The 22,513-nt window shown below is 40.2% G+C and overlaps 1 protein-coding gene across 1 annotated transcript in view; it reads right to left on the bottom strand.

Annotated features, from left to right (window-relative positions):
* Positions 1–20,810: 20,810 nt before the first annotated feature.
* LOC126203192 (uncharacterized) overlaps positions 20,811–22,513 on the bottom strand; it is a 42,165-nt gene continuing 40,462 nt past the window's right edge. Inside the window, exon 4 of the mRNA XM_049937435.1 lies at positions 20,811–21,193. Coding sequence (XP_049793392.1) covers positions 20,872–21,193 — 322 coding nt within the window. The 3' untranslated portion in view covers positions 20,811–20,871. The remainder of the gene's footprint in view (positions 21,194–22,513) is intronic.

A 22,513-nucleotide genomic window follows, 5' to 3' on the forward strand; every position in this document is an offset into this window, starting at 1 on the left:
GATATACACAAAAATAACACGCAAAACGCAAAAATAATGTGACACAGAAAATGGTGCAATAAACTGAATAAAAGAAATTTTCGCCCTTTACTAAACCTACTCTCCAATAATCTGTTGAAACAAATCTGTGAATGAAGCTATCTCCCACAGCACTGCAGTATGTACAACAACAAGGTATACTTTTAGAAAATGAACGCAGATAAACACAAATCACTTATTGCATGCCCCCAAGACACGAGTTGCAGTTATCCGTGAAGTTTGGTGTGCGTAGGACCGCCTGCTTACCTTCAATGTTTCGTCGTATTGCAGATTTTCTCAGGAACTGGATTAGCAATGCCTCCTCCCTCTCTCTTGTACAATACTTGCCAATCAGTATCTGCTCGTTGATTTAGTCGACGTGGTACATGATAGAAAATAAAATGCGTATTACAATAAAGTACAAATGCACTATAACCCATCTACACAAATATTTCTGCCCAAGCCGAAGGGCGTCATTGTGTTGTTGTTAATATGTATATTGCTGTGTTCCGTTCAGTGCGTCAGGCGATGTGCTTCAATTATGTGTCCATGTGCACATGTGCACTAGTCTGGCTCTGAATCGTTTTGATATCTTCCTTCAGTCCGACCGGTTGGGCATCCCAAATAATCAAAAACGGATCGCAGTAGTGTAATATACTGTATATGGTCTCCTTTACAGATGAATGAAACCTTCCTAATATGCTCCGTATAAACCTAAACGGACAGTTCACCTTCTCTACTACTCCCTCATCTGAGTATACCCGTCCCTTCACAGTTCCAGACATTGACTCTGGACTGATGGACCTCAAACCTCTTAAGGCACCTGGATTCGATGGTATCCATCCAGAATTCCTGATCCATATGGGAGGAAAAGCTAAGAAATGGCTGGCAGAATTCTTCACTGACATCCTGCTGACTGGTCAACTTCCACCAGAGTTTAAAAAGGCGAAGATAATATCTGTTCTGAAACCTGGCAAACCCAGCAACAAGGTAGAAAACTATCGCCCCATTTCCCTACTCAGCTGCTGCTACAAACTTTTGAAAGGCTAATATATAACAGAATAAGTAGCGCTATCTTAGAGAACGTTCCAGTTGATCAGGAAGGCTTCAGACCAGGGCGTAGCTGCTGCGACCAAGTATTGTCTCTCACATCCTTCATAGACTCAGGATACCAAATGAAGCAGAAAACATCTGTGGCATTTGTTGATCTAACTGCCGCCTGCGACACTGTGTGGAGGGAAGGCCTTATCTACAAATTTCTCCGCATCATACCCTGCAGGACAATGGCTCGACTGATTAACAGCATGCTAAGTGATCGAAAATTCCAGGTAATCAGTGGAAGCAACATAAGTAAGGAGAGGAAGCTGAACAACGGATTGCCTCAAGGATCAGTTCTCTTACCCTTACTGTTCAACCTATATCTATCTGATCTACCTGACACTTCGTCCAGAAAATACTGCTATGCCGATGACCTGGCTCTAGCCGTAAAACACCAGGAAATGAAGACAACAGAAGAGATTCTAGCGAATGACCCATCTGCATTAGATAATTACTTCAAAATCTGGAGACTCCAACCCAGTGTGAGTAAAACAGAAGTGTGTTGTTTCCATCTAAATAGCCGGTTGGCGAACGTAAAACTGGAAGTAAGTTTCAGAGGCAGAATTCTTCGTCATAATTGGAACCCAAAATATCTTGGTGTCATCCTGGATCGTACACTATGCTTCAAACAACACCTTCTTGACTTAGCTCAAAAGCTGAGGACTCGAAACATCCTCCATAAGCTATGCGGAACTACCTGGGGATCTTCAGCAACCACCCTGCGATCTTCAGCTCTGGGCTTGGTGTACTCAAGTGCTGAGTATTGTGCACCTGTTTGGATGAACAGTCATCATACAAGGCTTGTTGATACCCAGCTAAATACGACAATGCGCATAATATCTGGCACAATCAGATCTACTCCAGTTTATTGGCTTCCACTGTTAACCGGTATAATGCCTCCTGATCCATGCAGATGTACTGCCCTTATGAGAGAATTCCACAAGATCTCCAGGAATTCTAAACTACCCCTGCATTGCGACCTGCCACTTTTAAATCGCAAGAGACTGAAATCACGCCATCCAACTCTGTCCGATACTGCTGACATGGTTGCTAAGAATTTCAAATCTCTTGAAGAATGGAAAGGTCGGAGGGAAGCAGTGACAGATGTGCACCTGCATAACTTCTTCTCAGGTGCTAAACTTCCAAGTGGATTCGACTTACCACGCAAGACCTGGACTACTCTCAACAGAATCTGTACCAGCCATGGGCGATGCAGGGATGCTCTCTTTAAGTGGAAGAAGCTGCCTGATCCAGCTTGTGACTGCGGGGCTCCATACCAGACTGTTCACCACATTGTCAGTGAATGCAGGATTCGAGCCTATCACGGCGCCAAAGAGGACTTCCTGCTAGTAACTCCAGATGTAGTGCGCTGGATTGAAGGACTGGATATTAGTTATAAAGACAAACTTAAATTCTTGTGTGTCAATGTGTACATATCTATAAACATTTTAATTTGATGATATGTCTGTATTAGCCATACGCTAAATAAATACTGTCCTTATATGCTCATTCAATTTCATACCACTTTCTAACGTTACACACAAATATTAAATCGATGTAACTTTTTCAAGAGTGAGAACAAAGCTTATCATGGGAAGAGAACAGAGGCTTTTTTATGGAAGTATTATTTTAACTTTTAATGCCTGCTATATGAAACGTGCAATATGAAGCACTTTTCTCGCTAGTATGTTAATGAAATATCTGAGAATATTTTTGCATTGAAATTTTATTGAAATTAGAAATGCTTTAATGTTATGGGTTCGCATAGAGAAATATTATTGTGTGGCATATTTATCACTGTTCATTTCGGAGTAACTTTATTTCCGTGAATTTATGTAGCTGAGATACAAGATAGCCGTTACGCGGCAACCACAAGAATTTAATGAAAACTACTATTAATATTTCCAGGTAAATTAAAATGACACTGAAGTTAAGAAATATAATTAAAATGCAAACTCTTGAAGTTATTTCCGAGGCTCTGTGTCATTTAACATTGTCAATGTTCAAATAAGACTTGGCGTCCGTGCATATGGCGCACAACAATCAATCATGGGCTCTCGTTGTATTGCGCGTTCTTTTATTCCGAAAAAAAAAAATCAAGTCATTGGTTTTATAACACGTAGGGATGCTAAAGTTACGTAAATAGATGTTTATGATCGAATAAACACGTATACTTAACATATATTTAACCAAAATGCAACGTACGTACAATTTGAATGTCTCTCACGTCAGTTCTCATCCAAGTTTAAGAGCAGCTAAGAAATCACATAAAATCGTTCAACTGTTTCACAGCTACTAATATTTGAAGTTTTTAAGTAGAAATTCGTCAGTGGAGCAGAAGGAGTTGACCACGAGAAATGACTTTCTATTACGTTTAAAAGTTTATTAGCTACCTGTGAGATGTTTTATGTTACTGATCAAATGATCAAAAATTTGTATTGCGGCTGACAGCTTTAACGACGAGTAACAAATGTTATTATCCCTTATGGTGTTGTACGCATGAACATCACTGTTCTTCTCGAACCGCGTTGGATTATTGATGATGAATTTCACTAGCGAAAATATCTATTGCGACAGCAGAGTTAAAATGCCTTCTTCGTTAAAAAGATACCATCGTGACAAACGTGGGTGAAAACCCTATATTATTCTTACTGCTCGAATTTGTGCAATCAGGACTTTTTTTGTAAGTGATGAGTTGCCCCAGATAATTATTCCGTATGGCTTTATTAAGTGGAAATATTCATAATATGTCGAGAGACTGATAAGTTTGTTTCCTAGATTACAAATTGTACAAAGAGGACAAGTAGCTGAACTTAATTGTTTGAGAAGCTGAGTAATACGTTTCTTACATGTACATCCAAGAACTCGGAGCGTTCTACCCTACTTAGGGACTCCTGGCCTTGTGCTACACCAGTTGTTGGTATGAGTCTATTTGTTGTACAGAACTGAATGTAGTGTGTTTTTTTCACAATTTAGGGAGAGTTCATTTTCGCATAACCACTTAATAGTTCTTTGGAAAACACCACTTACTAATTCTTCTGTTGCTTTCTCTCTGATAGGATTTATTATAAAACTAGTATGGTCTGCAGAAGGTACCAATTTTGCAAACTGAATGTTAAGTAGAAGGTCATCCACATATACAGGGTAATTTTTTCCACCGCATACAAAATTTATGGACTGATCGAGGAGAGGATACGGAACAAAAAGGGCCCAATGAACTTACGTCTGGCAATGCATGGTTTCCTTGCTAGAGACTATACATTCAATCGTATGTCGTTAGACTGCGGTCTAATACGCGCTGTGACATACAGCTACAATTACAGTATGTGTTGAAAATGGTTTCCATGTGCCTCAACGCACGCGTGTACGTGCCGTAGCATGTTCTGTCTCACCCTTTGTCGTCGGCCAGGCTGTAACCGAACAGTGTGAGAGGCAGCACGAATACGCTGCTTCAGTGTCTCCACATCACGAATGGGCCCTGCATACACGATGCTTTTGAGATACCCACATAACCAGAAATCTCCAGGTTGAGGTCCGGTGAACGAGCAGACCATGCAACTTGAATCCCTCGTCCGGTGTGATTTCTCTAAATTACTTGAGGGAAATGCCGGGATGTTTCCCTTGAAAGGACACGGCCGACGTCCTTCCCCATGCTTTTACGATGTCATTCGTCAGTCCCACCTGATGCGGATCTCACACAGCACAGCAGTACTCCAGAATAAGACGGACAAGCGTGGTGTAAGCAGTCTCTTTAGTAGACCTGTTGCACCTTCTAAGTGTTCTGCCAATGAATCGCAGTCTTTGATTTGTTCTACCCACAACATTATCTATGTGATCGTTCCAATTTTGTTTATTTGTAATCCCTAAGTATTAAGTATATAGTTGAATTTACAGCCTTCAGATTTGTGTGACTTATCACGTAATCGAAATTTAGAGGATTTCTTTTAGTGCTCGTGTGAATAACTTCACATTTTTCTTTATTCAAGGTCAATTTCCACTCTTCCCATCATACATATATCTTTCCTAAATTATTTTACAATTCTTTTTGGTAATCTGATGACTTTACAGGGCGGTAAATAATTGCATCATCTGCCAACGATCTCCTACGTCGTTAATATAGATCATAAACAATATAGGGCCTATAACACTTCCATGGGGAACGCCGGACGTTACATCTGTTTTACTCGATGACTTTCCGTCTATTACTACGAACTGTGATATTTCTGATAGGGAATCATGAATCCAGTCCAACAACTGAGGCGATATTCCATAGACACGTAGTTTGGTTAGAAGACGCTTGTGAGGAAAAGAATCCCCTGTAGATAGCATTCATTACATCATGAGTAAAGAGCTAGTTGTGTTTCATAAGAACGATCTTTTCTGAATCCATGTTGACTGTGTGTCAATAAATCGTTTTCTTCGAGGTAATTCATAATGTTAGAACACAGTATGTGTTCCAAAACCTTACTGCAAAACGACGTTGTGATATGGGCCTGTAATTCAGCGGATTGCTCCTATTTCCCTTTCTGGGTATTGGTGTGACTTGAGCAATTTTCCAGTCTTTACGTACGGAACTTTCTGTGAGCTAGCAGTTGTATACAATTGCTACATATGGAGTTACTGCATCAGCGAACTCTGAGAGGAACCTGACTGGTATACAATCTGGACCAGAAGCCTTGCCTTTATTAAGTGATTTAAGCTGCTTTGCTACACCGAAGGTATCTACTTCTATGTTTCTCATCTTGGCAGTTGTTCTTGATTGGAATTTAGGAATATTTACTTCGTCTTCCTTGGTGAAAGAAATCGTTTTTAATAACTCTGCTTTAGTGGAACTGTCATCAGTGACTTCACCGTTGTTATCGCGCAGTGAAGGCACTGCTTGCGTCTTGCCACTAGTGTGCTTTATGTATGACCAGAGTCTCTTTGGGTTTTTTGCCGGATTCCGATACAGAGTTTTGTTGTGAAAATTATTAAAAGCATTTCGCGTTGAAGTACGCGCTATATTTCGAACCTCTGTAAAACTTTGCCAATCTAGGGGATTTTGCGTTCTTTTAAATTTGTCATGCTTGCTTCTGCAACAGCGGGTTGACTCTTTTTGTGTACCACGGGGGAATAGTACCATCACTTATTAAATTACGTGGTATATATCTCTCAAATTCCGTCGATACTATCTTTTTTAAATCATTCTACAACTTTTCTACGTCTACGCGATCAGATCGGAAGGTGTGGAGACTGTCTCTTAAAAAGACGTTAAGAGCATTTTTATCAGCTTTTTTAAATAGATGTACTTTGCGTTTCTTTTTGATGGTTGTAGGTGTTACGGTATTCAGCCTAGCAGAAACTGCCTTGTGGTCGCTAATTCTTGTATTCGTTATGATACTCCCTATCTGTCCAGGGTTATTTCTTGCTAAGAGGTCAAGTATGCTTTCGTAACTTTTTACGCTTCGAGTGGGCTCATCAACTGATTGTTCAAAACAATTTTCTGAGAAAGCTTTCAGTGCAATTTCGGATGACATTTTATGCCGACTTCCTGACACTTAAATCTATACTCGATGTTAACAAATTTCTCTTCTTCAGAAACGCTTTCCTTGCCATTGCCAATCTACATTTTATATCCTCTCCCCTTCGACCATCATCAGTTATTTTGCTCCCCAAATAGCAAAACTCCTTTACTACTTTAAGTGTCTCATTTCCTAATCTAATACCCTCAGCATCTCCCGACTTAATTCGACTACATTCCATTATCCTCGTTTTGCTTTTGTTGGTGGTCATCTTATATCCTCCTTTCAAGACGCTATCCATTCCGTTCAACTGCTCTTCCAGATCCTTTGCTGTCTCTGACAGCATTACAATGTAATCGGCGAACCTCAAAGTTTTTATTTCTTCTCCATGGATTTTAATACCTACTCCGAATTTTTCTTTTGTTTCCTTCACTGCTTGCTCAATATAGAGATTGAATAACATCGGGGAGAGGCTACAACCCTGTCTCACTTCCTTCCCAACCACTGCTTCCCTTTGATGTCCCTCGACTCTTACAACTGCCATCTGGTTTCTGTACAAATTGTAAATAGCTTTTCGCTCCCTGTATTTTACCCCTGCCACCTTCAGAATTTGAAAGGGAGTATTCCAGTCAACATTGTCAAAAGCTTTGCCTAAGTCTACAGATGCTAGAAACGTAGGTTAGCCTTTCCTTCATCTTTCTTCTAAGATAAGTCGTAGGATCAGTATTGCCTCACGTGTTCCAACATTTCTACGGAATCCAAACTGATCTTCCCCGAGGTCGGCTTCTACTAGTTTTTCCATTCATCTGTTAAGAATTCGCGTTAGTATTTTGCAGCTGTGACTTATTAAACTAACACTCTTTAAAATTATCCGCTACACATTACACTGAAATACGCAATATACGTCTAAGACAAGTAGCTCAAGAAATACTTTCTCCATAACTTTCTATATCAATGCCTTCCACACAAATACATGTTCTGCCTGTTTTAGTCAAAACAGCTCTCCTGAGAAACGAAAATATTTTGGTAATCATATCCACGTCTTATAAAACTTTACGATTTATACTTTCTTCAATCAGTTTCTTGACTTACAATTAACCATTTACTCATCTCTCATTGTACCTAGTACATAATAGATATGTATTTAATTCTTGAAATCTGTTTTCTACTAGAAATCTTTCTAAAATTTAAGAAAATCTGTCCGTATTTTGTCATTGATCTTTCATTGCTACCATATTTAGCCTTCAAAAATTTTCTTTATTTGCGGCTTTGAGGCCTCTTCTCTCCTTCCAGTGTACTATACTATCTACCAGTCAAGTGAGTATCTTACCATTATATTTTCTGTCCTTTACTTTTTTATACTTAACAAATTGCGTATTTTTGCTACCTAACCTTTCCAAAAGAGCCTTATGATTTACTGTTGTGCATTATTCACTTAGCTATAGTGGTATATATAATTTTCTTGCACTTCTCTTGGTGTGATTGATTAGCAGTGTGCTTCCGGGTGTTGTGCCGACTTGATTGTTCCATTCTATGAACAATATTTCGACCACCAACCCAGACATCTTCTTCAGGTGCAGCGAGCTTTGATGTAACATGTACTTGCTGCCGCGACTGCAGTCAGATTGGTTAAGCAACGGCTGTGCTTCGAAACACCGGAAGAATGTACTTGAGGACTAAAGTAGTAGGTCACGAGTATGTAAAATTTTCAACATTGTCGAAGTATGCACACTGAACAGACGGGAAGACAGTTCCCGGGAGGCTATAAAGAACGTTCCAAGCATACAACATTGGATGAGCTCTTGAAGACAAGCAAACCTCAAGCTCCAGATAAAGACCCAACGTTGGATGCTTTGGAGGAATTAGAAACATTGACAGAAAAGAAGCCGGCTGGTGTGGCCGTGCGGTTCTAGGCGCTTCACTCTGGAACCGCGTGACCGCTACGGTCGCAGGTTCGAATCCTGCCTCGGGCATGGATGTGTGTGATGTCCTTAGGTTGGTTAGGTTTAAGTAGTTCTAAGTTCTAGGGGACTGATGACCACAGATGTTAATTCCCATAGTGCTCAGAGCCATTTGAACCAATTTGAACAGAAAAGAAGAGAAACAAAAGAATACTAAACAAACAAATCGAGTATAATACGAACAATTCTATCAGGGGTTGTACCACGATGTAGTATAGACAGGCGGCTCTGACTTAGTTGTTAGCTAAACTTGCAGTAGGCTACAGCTGAAGTAGTTATACAATGTTGTAAGAATGCATCTTGACCATCACTACGTTCAGTCCACAGTGAATGACTTTTAAATCCCTGTCATTTCAGCCATAATGTCAGACATAATGCACCTTAATCTGATTTATGTCAGTACCCACATGCATCAAATGTCTATACAAGTAGAGATAGATTATATGTAAATAAAAGTAGTTTCAAAGGAGCTTAAGTTTAAATTCTGTATCCTTTGCTATGCATTAATCCACTAATAGTTACATACAGTGATCACGAGGGAAGTAAGACGTTTTATTACTCTGTCAATGGTACCATGCATGTTCTTGGCACCTGCCATTCACTATTAGATACTAGATAAAGCATTTGTCTGTCAAGGACGTTCAGATTTCCACAGTATTTGATATTTCATAACTGTGATGCTGTACGGTGTCGTTATGGGAAGTAGTTATTTCGCTTTGTGTAACTGTTATCAAACAATGATACTAGATTACTTCCATCAAGAGAAAGGCTGTCAGTGAAACTATGCCTTGTATTAATACTGGCAGTCTTGCTTGGATATCAACGTTTAACGCAATTAGTGTTTTACTACGTCCATGAGTGCATGAAACCACAGTTTCCTCTAAACGAAGCCGTTGTACCAGATGCCAGTACTTTAAATTTTTTTAAAAGTATTTCATAGAATATTCAAAATAGAAATAAAGCAAAGCTACAACGAAACACAAACACCTACCATTTCATATGTTGCACCCTAATGAGCCACAAGGTTAAGGCGAATCACGACATGTGACTGATACATCTAATTCACGCTTAGCTGCAATATAGATTAATCGTAATGGTGATAATAAGCTGTTGCAAAAATACCGTAGGTACGTTGAAGCCCATACGGTTGTTGTTTGTAGTTGCAAATTCCATTTTTTAATATGTGAATTTACCTGTACTTTAATAATTGGCTGAAAATTTATGTATGAGTGATCATGACTGTGAAAGTGGCTATTGTTTTCCACATTTATGACGTTTTCAGTGTGACAGTGGACCGTCTTGCTGTTTGCCATTTGGCTTAGACATTAAAGCTGTACGCAATTTTTATTTTATTGCGTTCCTGAATACATGACAACATACTTACGGTAAAACGAAGTCATTATACCAAACATACATGTTGTAAATACCTACTTCTGCAAATACAGGATAGTTAGAAACTGTCTGAAAAGCTTGTACCGCTGTTCCAGCGGTGGCTGCACTTAGAAGTAATTGCTAAGAAAAAAAATTCGATCCGTTGCATAGTTTCAGAGTCGTTCAGCGATGAAGTTAGCCGATGAATTCGTCGCACGCGCAGATTCAAGCAGCGTGCCAGGGATATTGTCGCCAAATGCGTTCTTCGATTCGCTTCCTCAAACTGAATGAACATAACTTTTGCTCACCTAACTTCAGTTTACCGATACTGAATGGTTCAAATGGCTCTGAGCACTATGGGACTCAACTGCTGTGGTCATAAGTCCCCTAGAACTTAGAACTACTTAAACCTAACTAACCTAAGGACAGCACACAACACCCAGCCATCACGAGGCAGAGAAAATCCTGACCCCGCCGGGAATCGAACCCGGGAACCCGGGCGTGGGAAGCTTACCGATACTGAAAAAAGGCACATTGTAACTGGTAGTGAGCACCTGAACAAGTGGTAACTCATGGACACGCAGACGTCTCTGCATTACCGGAATTTAGCGCGTGCAAGTGCTTGAATTTGCGCTCGCGGTGACTTGATTGATTAACTTCAATGCTAAATAGTTCGGAAACGGCTCAACGTATCGATTTTTTTTCTGAACAGTTGCTTCTCAGCACAACCTCCCCTTAAAAACCCTTACAAGCTTTTCAGACTGTTTCTGACCATCCCGTACCGAATCTTAATGAACCATGGAGTTAAGAAAAATCAAGTCGCTACGTCTGACTACTTCGTTTAACGCAGTTAATCCTAATTGTGTTGCTTCAGTACTAATGGTATTGATAATCTGTTACAAACATGAAATATGCATGTTGATGCCCAGAGAATAGAAGTTAGAATTTCACATTGTTATTGTAGTATGTCATTTTAAATATATTTTAAGAAATTGTTTCTAATTTTAGAACACATGTGTTAAAGTCCGTAAAAGCGCCTTATGTGCTACGTGTTAATGGTATCAGTGTTTTTCTTGACTTGCATTAATAAGGTACGTTTGCACCAAGTGTACACCGATAGAGCTGTGGCAAGCCCAGCAAAAAATAATGCGTCCTGCTGGTTTAGCTTTGAAAATACGTGACCCGTACAGTCTACACTAGCTGTAACACAGCTAACCTCCTCCATTTCAGTATACCTTAGCGACTGAATTTTAGCAACGGAAATGTCTTCAAAATGTCGTGTCAATCGATGTTCAAAAATGGTTCAAATGGCTCTGAGCACTATGGGACTCAACTGCTGTGGTCATAAGTCCCCTAGAACTTAGAACTACTTAAACCTAACTAACCTAAGGACAGCACACAACACCCAGCCATCACGAGGCAGAGAAAATCCCTGACCCCGCCGGGAATCGAACCCGGGAACCCGGGCGTGGGAAGCGAGAACGCTACCGCACGACCACGAGATGCGGGCTCAATCGATGTAACAGAAGCCATACTGATCTTGACGTATTTAGATGTCTTGTGTTATATGCAGCGGTACACTGAAGATTTATCAAAAAAAAGTCATCCCTGTCAGTTCATGACACATTAGCGATATGACCCTTCGAGAGAGACTGTGATAACCAACACGAAAGATTGAAATTGCATTTAATTTGCTTAGCGTACTGGATATGGTCGTGGATTATAAAGCTGAAGGAATTAGACAGTGTTCTGGTATATGTTAATTTCTTTGCTATCTTAGCGTTTGTAACACACTCTTAGACTTTTTAATGAATTTAATAAAAGTATGTTCTGCAATGTTCGATGGTATTTACATTTCAGTCTGATTATAAAACGAAGAAAAGATAAGTATTCAGCAGTTTGTTTACGAATATGTAATGATTTCTGGGTGCATTGTTAAGCAGTAACCTAAGAGAACTGCTTAAATTGCCAGGAGTGAGAGGAACAGCAATAAAATTTACATCCTCCCTTGTCTTAAATACGAGGATTGGAACTTTAATAGTGGAAAATATTTATTTACAGATCGTACAAAACAGATACGTGTTTCAAAGTTTTACTGGCCTTCAGAGTAGTCACCAGCATTGTGCATAACCCGTTGCCAGCGATGTGGAAGTCGTAGGATAGTCTTAGCAGTGCCAGTTGTGTTGACAGTTGGAGCGGCCCGGTCTATTGCCCGAGGAATTTGTGGCAGTTCTAAAGCGAATGCCCTGAAGTGTTTCCTTCAGTTTTGCAATAGAGTTGAACTTACGAGGTCTTAAGTCATGGGAGTGCAGTAGGTGATACAGCACTTAGCTGTCCCAACAGTCAAACAAATCAGTAACGGCATTCACTGTACGTGCGTGAGCATTGCCCTGCAAAATGATGGTCAGGTCGTGCAGATAGTGGCTTCACTTCTGTCTCTAAACTGGTCGTAAGTTGTGTTCCAAAAATGAACAGCATAGAGACAGACGTGATAAAACTTTCTGCAGGACTGAGGGACAGTTCCGGAATCTTTTGCCAGTGGAGAGAGCAACATGACACTTTTCCAATTACAGGCCACATGTCCTGTGGATACACGGTAGGTGTCTTAATGCAGTGGTTGTCTTTGTCTTCTGCATCCCCATGCCGTTGACAACTGCTGATTCTTCAGCCTTTAGGGGCAGTACCCCCCCCCCCTCCCGCAATGACAAGAGTGCCCTGAATCTCTGTCCTCTCCTCCAACCTCTTTGACAAGGCCGTTGGCAAGATGACGGTGACTTCTTATGCCGGAAGTGTTTAGCCACCAGTGCCCATTATTAATCTACGTGTAAGCGGTGGCGAGATTCTAACCCGGGACCGAGGACGTTTTTATTACTCATCAGTGACGCTATCCCTTAGACCACGGAGTTTTTGTGATATCGCTCTTTATTATTGAGTGATGTAAAGTCATCCAAATCTGTTTTCTTTTAGGACTAAACAGGTGCTGCTTGGGTTGATTTGGGGGAAGGAGAGCAAAGTGCAGTGTCATCGGTCTCATAGGAACAGGGAAGGAAGTCGGCCGTGCCCTTTCAAAGAAACCATCCCGGCATTTGCCTGAAGTGATTTACCGAAATTACGGAAAACTTAAATCAGGATGGCCGGACGAGGGATTGAACCGTCGTCCTCCCGAACGCAAGTCCAGTGTGCTTCACTGCACCACCTCACTCGGTACAGATGTTGGTTTTATGCAGTTATCTGCACATTTTTGCAGCATATTGCCTTGTGTGTGTGTATCACGCTTTTTAAACTGCGTTGTAGGTATGTTTTCTCGTACTTCGCGTGATTTTTTTCGAATTTGATATATTGCATAATTTAAGTGATACCAATATTTGTGCCGGCCGAAGTGGCCGTGCGGTTAAAGGCGCTGCAGTCTGGAACCGCAAGACCGCTACGGTCGCAGGTTCGAATCCTGCCTCGGGCATGGATGTTTGTGATGTCCTTAGGTTAGTTAGGTTTAACTAGTTCTAAGTTCTAGGGGACTAATGACCTCAGCAGTTGAGTCCCATAGTGCTCAGAGCCATTTGAACCATTTTTGAAACAATATTTGTTTTTGTTTCGTATAAAACAGTAGCTAATCTCCCAGTAAATGGACCACTCTATGTTAACAGTATTCGTCAGAGGAGAAATTCCACTTTACCATCCTATCACGGAATGAGTATTCAACTGTGCTTTGCGTGGTACTGCTCATGATAAAAGTTACATAGCCAGCCTTCTCCGGTCCTCTTCCCCCCCCCCCCCCCCCATCTCCCCGTTCCCTTTCATCCCTTTATATTTTTCGTAATTTATGTAGTCCCCCCGATGAGCGATTTGTTGAATATTATGTATATGTAATGCACGTAATCTTCGAGGAATGCAAGAAATAATAGAAGGGAGATTAGCGTTGAATTTCCCATCGACATAGAGGTCTTTAGAGGGACTCGGATTAGCCAAGGATGGGGAAGAAAACCGAATGTGCCCTTTCAAAGGAGCAATCCCACCATTGCCTTAAGTGACTTAGGGAAATCACGTAAAATCAGGACAGCAGACGTGAAATTGAACCGTCGTCCTCCTGAGTGAGCCGGCCGGTGTGGCTGTGCGGTTCTAGGCGCTACAGTCTGGAACCGCGAGACCGCTACGGTCGCAGGTTCGAATCCTGCCTCGGGCATGGGTGTGTGTGATGTCCTTAGGTTAGTTAAGTTTAAGTAGTTCTAAGTTCTAGGGGACTGATGACCACAGATGTTAAGTCCAATTGTGCTCAGAGCCATTTGAACCATTTTTTTCCTCCTGAGTGTGAATCCTGTGGACTAACCATTGCTACATTTCACTCAGAAATAGAAAGGGGCTACGACATAACTTTTACCCAAATTATCACCTTTCAAACTAACGCAGACCTCTGGCTAGGCTACAAATCAGTCTGTCACCCGAACCTGTACTGAGGTCTATATATAGATGGAATTGTATAGCATAGACTTAAAGTGTCTTCACTATACTGAATGCTACTGCATTTAATAAACTCCAGTTATACAGAGCTCAATAGTACGTCCAAAGATTACAGCATGACTTTCATGGGGATAAATATTCTATATCTTAAGCGTAATATTTTCTTTGATATTTCCATTGCAATGGGAGTGTAATGCTAGACCACTGATTGCTGCTAAAGTGTTTTAGTACATGTTAATAATTTATGAAGCGAACACGTTTCAGCGTCTACTCTTGATTTTTTAGCAGGTGTAAGAAAAAATGTATCCACACTGCTCTGTTTCACACTATAGTGCACCTTAAAGCGAGGGCTGGACTGCTCCCAATTTAATGCTTTTACATGTTATCCCTGAGTTGATGTGTAATTTTATTGTCTTGCATTTTGTTTTTGTTGTAGTACTTTTTTTCATACGGAAAATATTTTGCACACGACTGTCTTTTTGGTTTAAAAGTGTTCGCAAATCTCGTATTCATAAAGTTATATTCGCATATAATAAACCAGTAATATATTAGCCTCTGTTCTAAAATCACACAAAGCATATCGTTCAATTAGAATGACAGCCACTCATACTTGAGGCAACAACAGTGCAGCAGAAAAGTCCTCTCATCAGAATATTGTACTACAATAGCTTCATTAGGTTTACACCATTAGTAATAATTATTTATCATAATTTGTAATGTGCTTTTGTCCTCCTCATGGTACGTAGTGGTATTTGCTTAAATGAAAGCTGAAAATCACAGTAGATGCAATTAGTGATGTTACAGACACCTCTGTGTTAGTGGTCCTGTTCAGTGCAGTTGCACTACAAATACAGTTTGGGAAAAAAATTCATTAATAATAAATGTTATGGAACTATGTTCAACCTGCAATTAATAGTACAATGCATAGATTTGTAGTACAAAACTCCGAACGTTAAACTCAAATCTTCCTTTCTTTGATAATGGAATATTTTCTCTGTACGTGCAAATAGACAGTTATTTGGTAAAATATGAAGTGAGTTTGCTTAATGTCTTATAAATGGTACTGTCCATAAGTGAAGTGTTAATTTGCATAATGGTAACATCACCGAGCGAGGTGGCGCAGTGGTTAGACACTGGACTCGCATTCGGGAGGATGACGGTTCAATCCCGCGTCCGGCCATCCTGATTTAGGTTTTCCGTGATTTCCCTAAATCAGTCCAGGCAAATGCCGGGATGGTTCCTCTGAAAGGGCACGGCCGACTTCCTTCCCCATCCTTCCCTAATCCGATGAGACCGATGACAACGCAGTCTGGTCTCCTTCCCCAAACCAACCAACCAACCATAATGGTAACCAAAGCGGAACAGTAAAATTCGGCTTAACTGAGAGAAGTTGATGAAGAAAACTGAACATCATATTTTTATCATCCATGTGAACTGACTCTGACCTTTTTTTCTTTCACAATTTTTGGTTAAGAAAATGAAAATTAATTTGTAATATAGTGGAAGACAGTAATTGCTGCTATTCTTAGGTGTGTGAAAATTTTTGTCAATCAAAATGTTTTGCCAACTCTAGGCACAGGTGAAATCCTAGAGCTATTCAGGAACATACGGTATTCGTTTTGCATCTACACAGATATTAGCAGTAGTAGCCGTCAATGTACTTTTGACAACGTTTTAACTACAATAACAAATGCTATACATATGTTTCCATGAGAAATAAATCTAATGTAACAAATGTGGCATTAATAAATGCTGTGAATATATCTCATTTCACTATTTAGAAGGCATGGTTGCATCCAAAAGGCCTACGTAGTTAAAGCAAAATGCTGTAAGAAATTATCACGTGGTACTTTTTTTTTGCAGTATACTCAGGTAATGTGTAACTCCTCTGCTTTATTCCCCTAGGACGTAAACAAATATCTTGAAGGCTTTGTAAATGTAATTTGCTTGAAAATTACAGTGAATAAGAAACATGGAGAGCGAACATACAAAAAATCAGTTTAGCACCTATAACAGCACGTCATTATTTTGCACTGTAAACGGTTACTCTCTCTTTTTTGGTTGCTTTTTCGGAATATATTACTTTGCAAGATAGCAAAAATCTTTCAGTTTCCAGTAACAAACATTACCGTTAAACTACGAAGTTCATCCGCGAAGTATGAATGAAAAATATTGTTAAACTAGGAACACATGAACACTGTTAATCACGCCATTTTTTGTGTTTGAAGTTAGTTCTTTGCTAGGTGCTTCTGTATCATAGAACAGGCCCTGGGTTTTTTATATATTTCGTGCTCTGTGAACTGAATGTTGCACACACAGATGAAATAATGTATGAATTACACAGGTGTTACTTATGTAGAAGATACAAGGAAGGCAACAATACTGGAAATCTTGGATATCAATAAAAGTACGACACACTATGCCACCTGGGTTTCAAGCGACAATTTCCTTTTTCCAGTCTGTTGAATTAAACTTCAGTGGCACAAATTATTTATCACAGTTAGAAATTTTAATTCACTTTTCATGCGTAAGTAAATGTACCAATAACTACGCCAAAAAACTATTTGTCATTTTGCAATGAGAGTACCAGTTATGTACTCTCAATTTCAAAACAGCGCTGTCACTAACAATAAGTAACACTGTGTGAGTCAGAGTTGTCAGCACTTGTAATGACACATTACATCCGATACCTTTACATACGTCTAAGATACACACACATTCGAGACGTAAAAGAACCGTTTAATTTTCTTTTTGTTATTTGTCAGTTCTGTTCAATAATTCAGTTTGAACTATCCAGACGTACACTCAGAAGTTCAGTATATGTAACAAGTAATGAAATGTGTTAGTGGTGCAGACAATTAGTTATGTAAGTGCTAATACATTTTTCGTCTGTGCCAAGCCTCAACTTTATATGTTATTTCTAGGTCGATGCATTTTCTTTTATACTCAAACAACTTTCAAAATTTGGAGTGGAAACGATGTATTCATGTAAAAGATTTGGTAACATGTCGAAGAGAACTAGGCTGGGTAGCCTTATGGGTTTATTATTGTTAAAAGTGTATAGTAGCAGGAATCTGTGGCTGATACTCTGTGAGTGAAGCAGTGTTCTTACAGCTGGATACACGTCTAATATTCTGAGGAAGATATGATGCTTAGAGCTGTGGAGACAGCAATTCATCGATAAATTGAGAGTTCAAAATGGTTCAAATGGCTCTGAGCACTATGGGACTCAACTGCTGAGGTCATTAGTCCCCTAGAACTTAGAACTAGTTAAACCTAACTAACCTAAGGACATCACAAACATCCATGCCCGAGGCAGGATTCGAACCTGCGACCGTAGCGGTCTTGCGGTTCCAGACTGCAGCGCCTTTAACCGCACGGCCACTTCGGCCGGCGATAAATTGAGAGAAGAGATCTCGTATAGTGGAGTGTTCAACATGTATACATGTAAAATGCCAATTTGTCATTAAATTTACAACGTCCAAGTTCAACAACACGTTGTAAGTAGCTGTTTGTCAATGAATATTTTAATTTTTTGCGACATTGGTTCATTAATATTTCATTTAACGACCTGTTTTTGTGTATCATTTGTCTATAACCTATCTTTGTAGTACAGTAGCTTTTGTTACTTGAAATGAAAGGAAAATTTATATCGTTATCAGTTTTGATGGTTGCAGTAGTTGAAGTTGTTCCTCAAAAGTTTTTCTAGTAATATATCAAAAGTCACTGAAATACCATGGACTGCACAATATCGTTCATATTAACCCAAATCTCTTTTAGTGCACGATTAGCAATGCAGTTTCTGTGAATGGATGTGTATGTTCTCACTAACATTGTTATTATGCCATATAGTCACTACGTAATTGCTACCGGATTTCACATCGTTAGCAATATCTACAGTACATCACCCATCTAGTTTTTTTTTCTTTTTAATACCAGTTCTCGTTTTGTGCTCGTAAAAGGAAAACACTACTACCATTTGCAGGAAGAAAGTTGAATTACGGCCTTGGAGCCAGATACTCAGACACATTGTCCTTAAATGAGGACGGTAATAAAATAATAAATCCTCATGGTTGCATTAAACACTCTATTGGTCACCAACAATCCAGCTGCTAATCAATAACCCGTTTACTTTTACACCTAAATAGCCCAAACGGTGCATTAAGTAGTGGTTCTGGCCCCTTGCATTGAGTACTCCAGACTAAGCGGACTGCTCTAGGCGCGTAACCATCTTAGTACATCTCCAGTCGGCACCTGAAATACATCCTTAATACACTACACAAGTATACCATCTTCTAAAAGCTCTCTGATGACAAACGTTTTGCAGTAATTTGGCAACTAAATGCTGGCAACATTTTGCAGAGGTGGTACAACACAAATGTGGCAGCATTCTGAAGTGGTTTAGCAACTATATGATGACAGCAATTTCCAGTAGTTTAACAAACCAATATGCCTAGTGGAAACAGTTTGCAGCAATGAAACGATGTAGTGGTGGCCAAGTTTCACAGAGTTGTAGAAATTTAGTATTGTCCACATGTTGCACTACTGTAGCAGTTCTGAGGTGTCAGCTGTTTCATAGTTGTGTAGCAACTCAATTGTCGCAATATCCTGCAGTGATGTAGCGATTCTTTTGTAGAGGTGTAGCAGCTCAGTGGTGACGACATTTTGCAATGGTGTTGCTAGTCACTTTCAGCAAGATTCATAAATCCCTCACATTGACAACATGTACTTTCTGTAGATGTTCGATGGGTGGTAGGTAATAAGAGTAATGTATTTCAAAATTAGGACACAAAGACTAGCATCTATCCATATCTACGTGGATACTCTGCAAATCACATTTAAGTGCCTGGCAGAGGGTTCATCGAACCACCTTCACAAATCTCTATTATTCCAATCTCGTATATCGTGCGGAGAGAACGAACGCCTATATCTTCCTGTACGAGCTCTGCTTTCCCTTATTTTATCGAGATGATCGTTTCTCCCTATGTAGGTTGGTGTCAACAAAATATTTTCACGTTCGGTGGAGAAAGTAGGAGCTTAGAGTTCCGTGAGCAGATTCTGTCGCAACGAAAAACGCCTTTCTTTTAATGATGTCCCGCCCAAATCCTGTATCATTTCTGTGGCACTACCTTCCATATTTGAACTTTTTCGATTTACTCCGCGGGCTTATCTCGTAAGGATCCCACACCGCGCACCAGTATTCTAAAAGAGGAAGGACATGCGTAGTGTAGGCAGTCTCCTTAGTAGATCTGTTACATTTTTTAATTATCTTGCCAATAAAACACAGTCTTTGGTTAGCCTTCCGCACAATATTTTCTGTGTGTTCCTTCCAACTGAAGTTGTTCGAAATTGTAATACCTAGGTATTTAGTTGAATTTACTTCCTTTAGATTAGATTGATTTATCGTGTAGCCGAAGTTTAACAAATTCCTTTTAGCACTCATGTGGATGACCTCACACTTTTCGTTATTTAGGGTCAACTGCCAATTTTCGCATCATATAGATACCTTTTCTAAATCGTTTCGCAATTTGTTTTGATGTTATGATGACTTTATTAGTCGATAAACTGACAGCCTCATCTGCAAACAACCTAAGACGGCTCTCAGATTGTCTCTCAAATCGTTTATATAGATAAGGAAAAGCAAAGGGCCTATAACACTACCTTGGGTAACGCCAGAAATCACGTCCGCTTTAGTCGATGACCTGTCTGACAGGAAACCACAAATCCAATCACATAACTGAGACGATACTCCATAAGAACGAAATTTCACTAAAAGCCGCTTGTGTGGTACAGTGTCAAAAGCCTTCCAGAAAACGAGAAATACGGAATCGATCTGAGATCCCTTATCAATAGCACTCAACACTTCATGTGAATAAAGAACCAGTTGTGTTTCACAAGAACAATGTTTTCTATACGCATGTTGACTGTGTGTCAATAGACAGTTTTCTTCGAGGTAATTTGTAATGTTCGAACACAATATATGTTCAAAAACCCTGCTGCATATCGACTTTGATGACATGAGCCTGTAATTTAGTCGATTACTCCTACTACCTTTCTTGAATATTGGTGTGACTTGTGCAACTTGTCAATCTTTGGGTACGGATCTTTCGTCGAGCGAACGGTTGTTTATGATTGTTAAAGGAACCTAATTGGTATACAGTCAGGATCAGAAGACTTGCTTTTATTTAAGTGATTTAAGTTGCTTCACTACTCTGAGGATATTTACTTCTTCGTTACTTATGTTGGCATCTGTTCTCGATTCGAATTCTGGAATATTTACATCTACATTATTAAGACATTTCTAAATGCTGTGTTTGTAACTCTGCATCATGTACTTAATGATAGACAGGATGGTGGAAAGAGCTGTCCGCTTGGTTAACAATGATTAAATATCAAACGAATGTCGTAGGATTTTAGTGTTCTGTAATTCATGTAATGTATTCAATACACAGAGTAGCACGTTGCTTTCAGCGTCCTATTAGAGACAGTGCTGCGTTACCAGAGATCGTAGGCCTGCCGAGGAAGCCAGGTTCATCCGGTTGCCGCCCGAATACGTCTATCTCTGGGCCCTCAGGCTGCGGCTGGTCACCACCAAACGGCGACACCAGTGGACTGTCAACCCCACCTGCCCCCTGCTGGATGATCGTGGGGACGTCACCCGTGTACGTGACAGTGTATGTGATGCCCTCTGGAGACGTCCACGTGTAGCCACCCTGCAGCGCCTCTGACTCCCCGTCAGCTGTCAGCGATGTAGACTCGTCGTGAGGCTGACCATCGCTCTTCTTGTAGCTGAAAATGACAGCAGGTAGTTTCACGTTCAGTGTCCTGCGGACATAGACCTCGTGATTTGTAGAGTTGAGCATTAATAGGAGACAGGGGAACTGTTATTCAAAAAGGTACCAGGGAAAGCGGAAAAGTGGAAGGAGTATATAGAGGGGTCTATACAAGGGCGATATACTTGAGGACTATATTATGGAAATGGAAGAAGATGTAAATGAAGATGAGATGGGAGATATGATACTACATGAAGAGTTTAACAGAGCACTGAAAGTCCCAAGTCGAAACAAGGTCCCAGGAGTAGACAACGTTCCATTAGAACTACTGACAGCCTTGGGAGAGCCAGTCCTGACAAACCTCTACCATCTGGTGAGCAAAATGTGTGAGACAGGTGATATATCCTCAGACTTCAAAAGAATATAATAATTCCAATCCCAAAGAAAGCAGGTGTTGACAGATGTGAAAATTACCGAACTATCAGTTTAATAATCCACGACTGCAAAATACTAACACGATTTCTTTACAGACGAATGGAAATACTGGTAGAAGTTGACCTCGGGGAAGATCAGTTTGGATTCCGAAGAAATGTTGGAACACGTGAGGCAATACTGACCTTAAGACTTATCTTAGAAAGTAGATCAAGGAAAGACAAAACTACGTTTCTAGCATTTGAAGACTTAGAGAAAGCTTTTGACAATGTTGACAGGAATACTCTCTTTCAAATTCTGATGATGGTAGGGGTAAAATACAGGGAGCGAAACGTTATTTACAATTTGTACAGAAACCAAATGACAGTTATAAGAGTCGAGGGGCTTGTAAGGGAAGCAGTGGTTGGGAAGGGAGTGAGACAGGGTTGTAGCCTATCACCGATGTTATTCAATCGGTATATTGAGCAAGCAGTAAAGGAAAGAAAAGAAAAATTCGGAGTAGGAATTAAAATCCATGGAGAAGAAATAAAAGCTTTGATGTTCGCCGATGACATTGTAATTCTGTTGGTTGGTTGGTTGGTTGTTTGGGGAAGGAGACCAGACAGCGTGGTCGTCGGTCTCATCGGATTAGGGAAGGATGGGGTAGGAAGTCGGGCGTGCCCTTTCAGAGGAACCATCCCGGCATTTGCCTGGAGTGATTTAGGGAAATCACGGAAAACCTAAATCAGGATGGCCGGACGCGGGATTGAACCGTCGTCCTCCCAAATGCTGTAATTCTGTCAGAGATAGCAAAGGACTTGGAAGAGCAGCTGAACGGAATGGACAGTGTCTTGAAAGGAAGATAGAAGATGAATATCAAAACAAGCAAAACGAGGATAGTGGAATGTAGTCGAATTAAGTGGGG

The sequence above is a fragment of the Schistocerca nitens genome, chromosome 9, assembly GCF_023898315.1.
Source record: "Schistocerca nitens isolate TAMUIC-IGC-003100 chromosome 9, iqSchNite1.1, whole genome shotgun sequence".
NCBI classification, from domain to species: Eukaryota; Metazoa; Arthropoda; class Insecta; order Orthoptera; family Acrididae; genus Schistocerca; species Schistocerca nitens.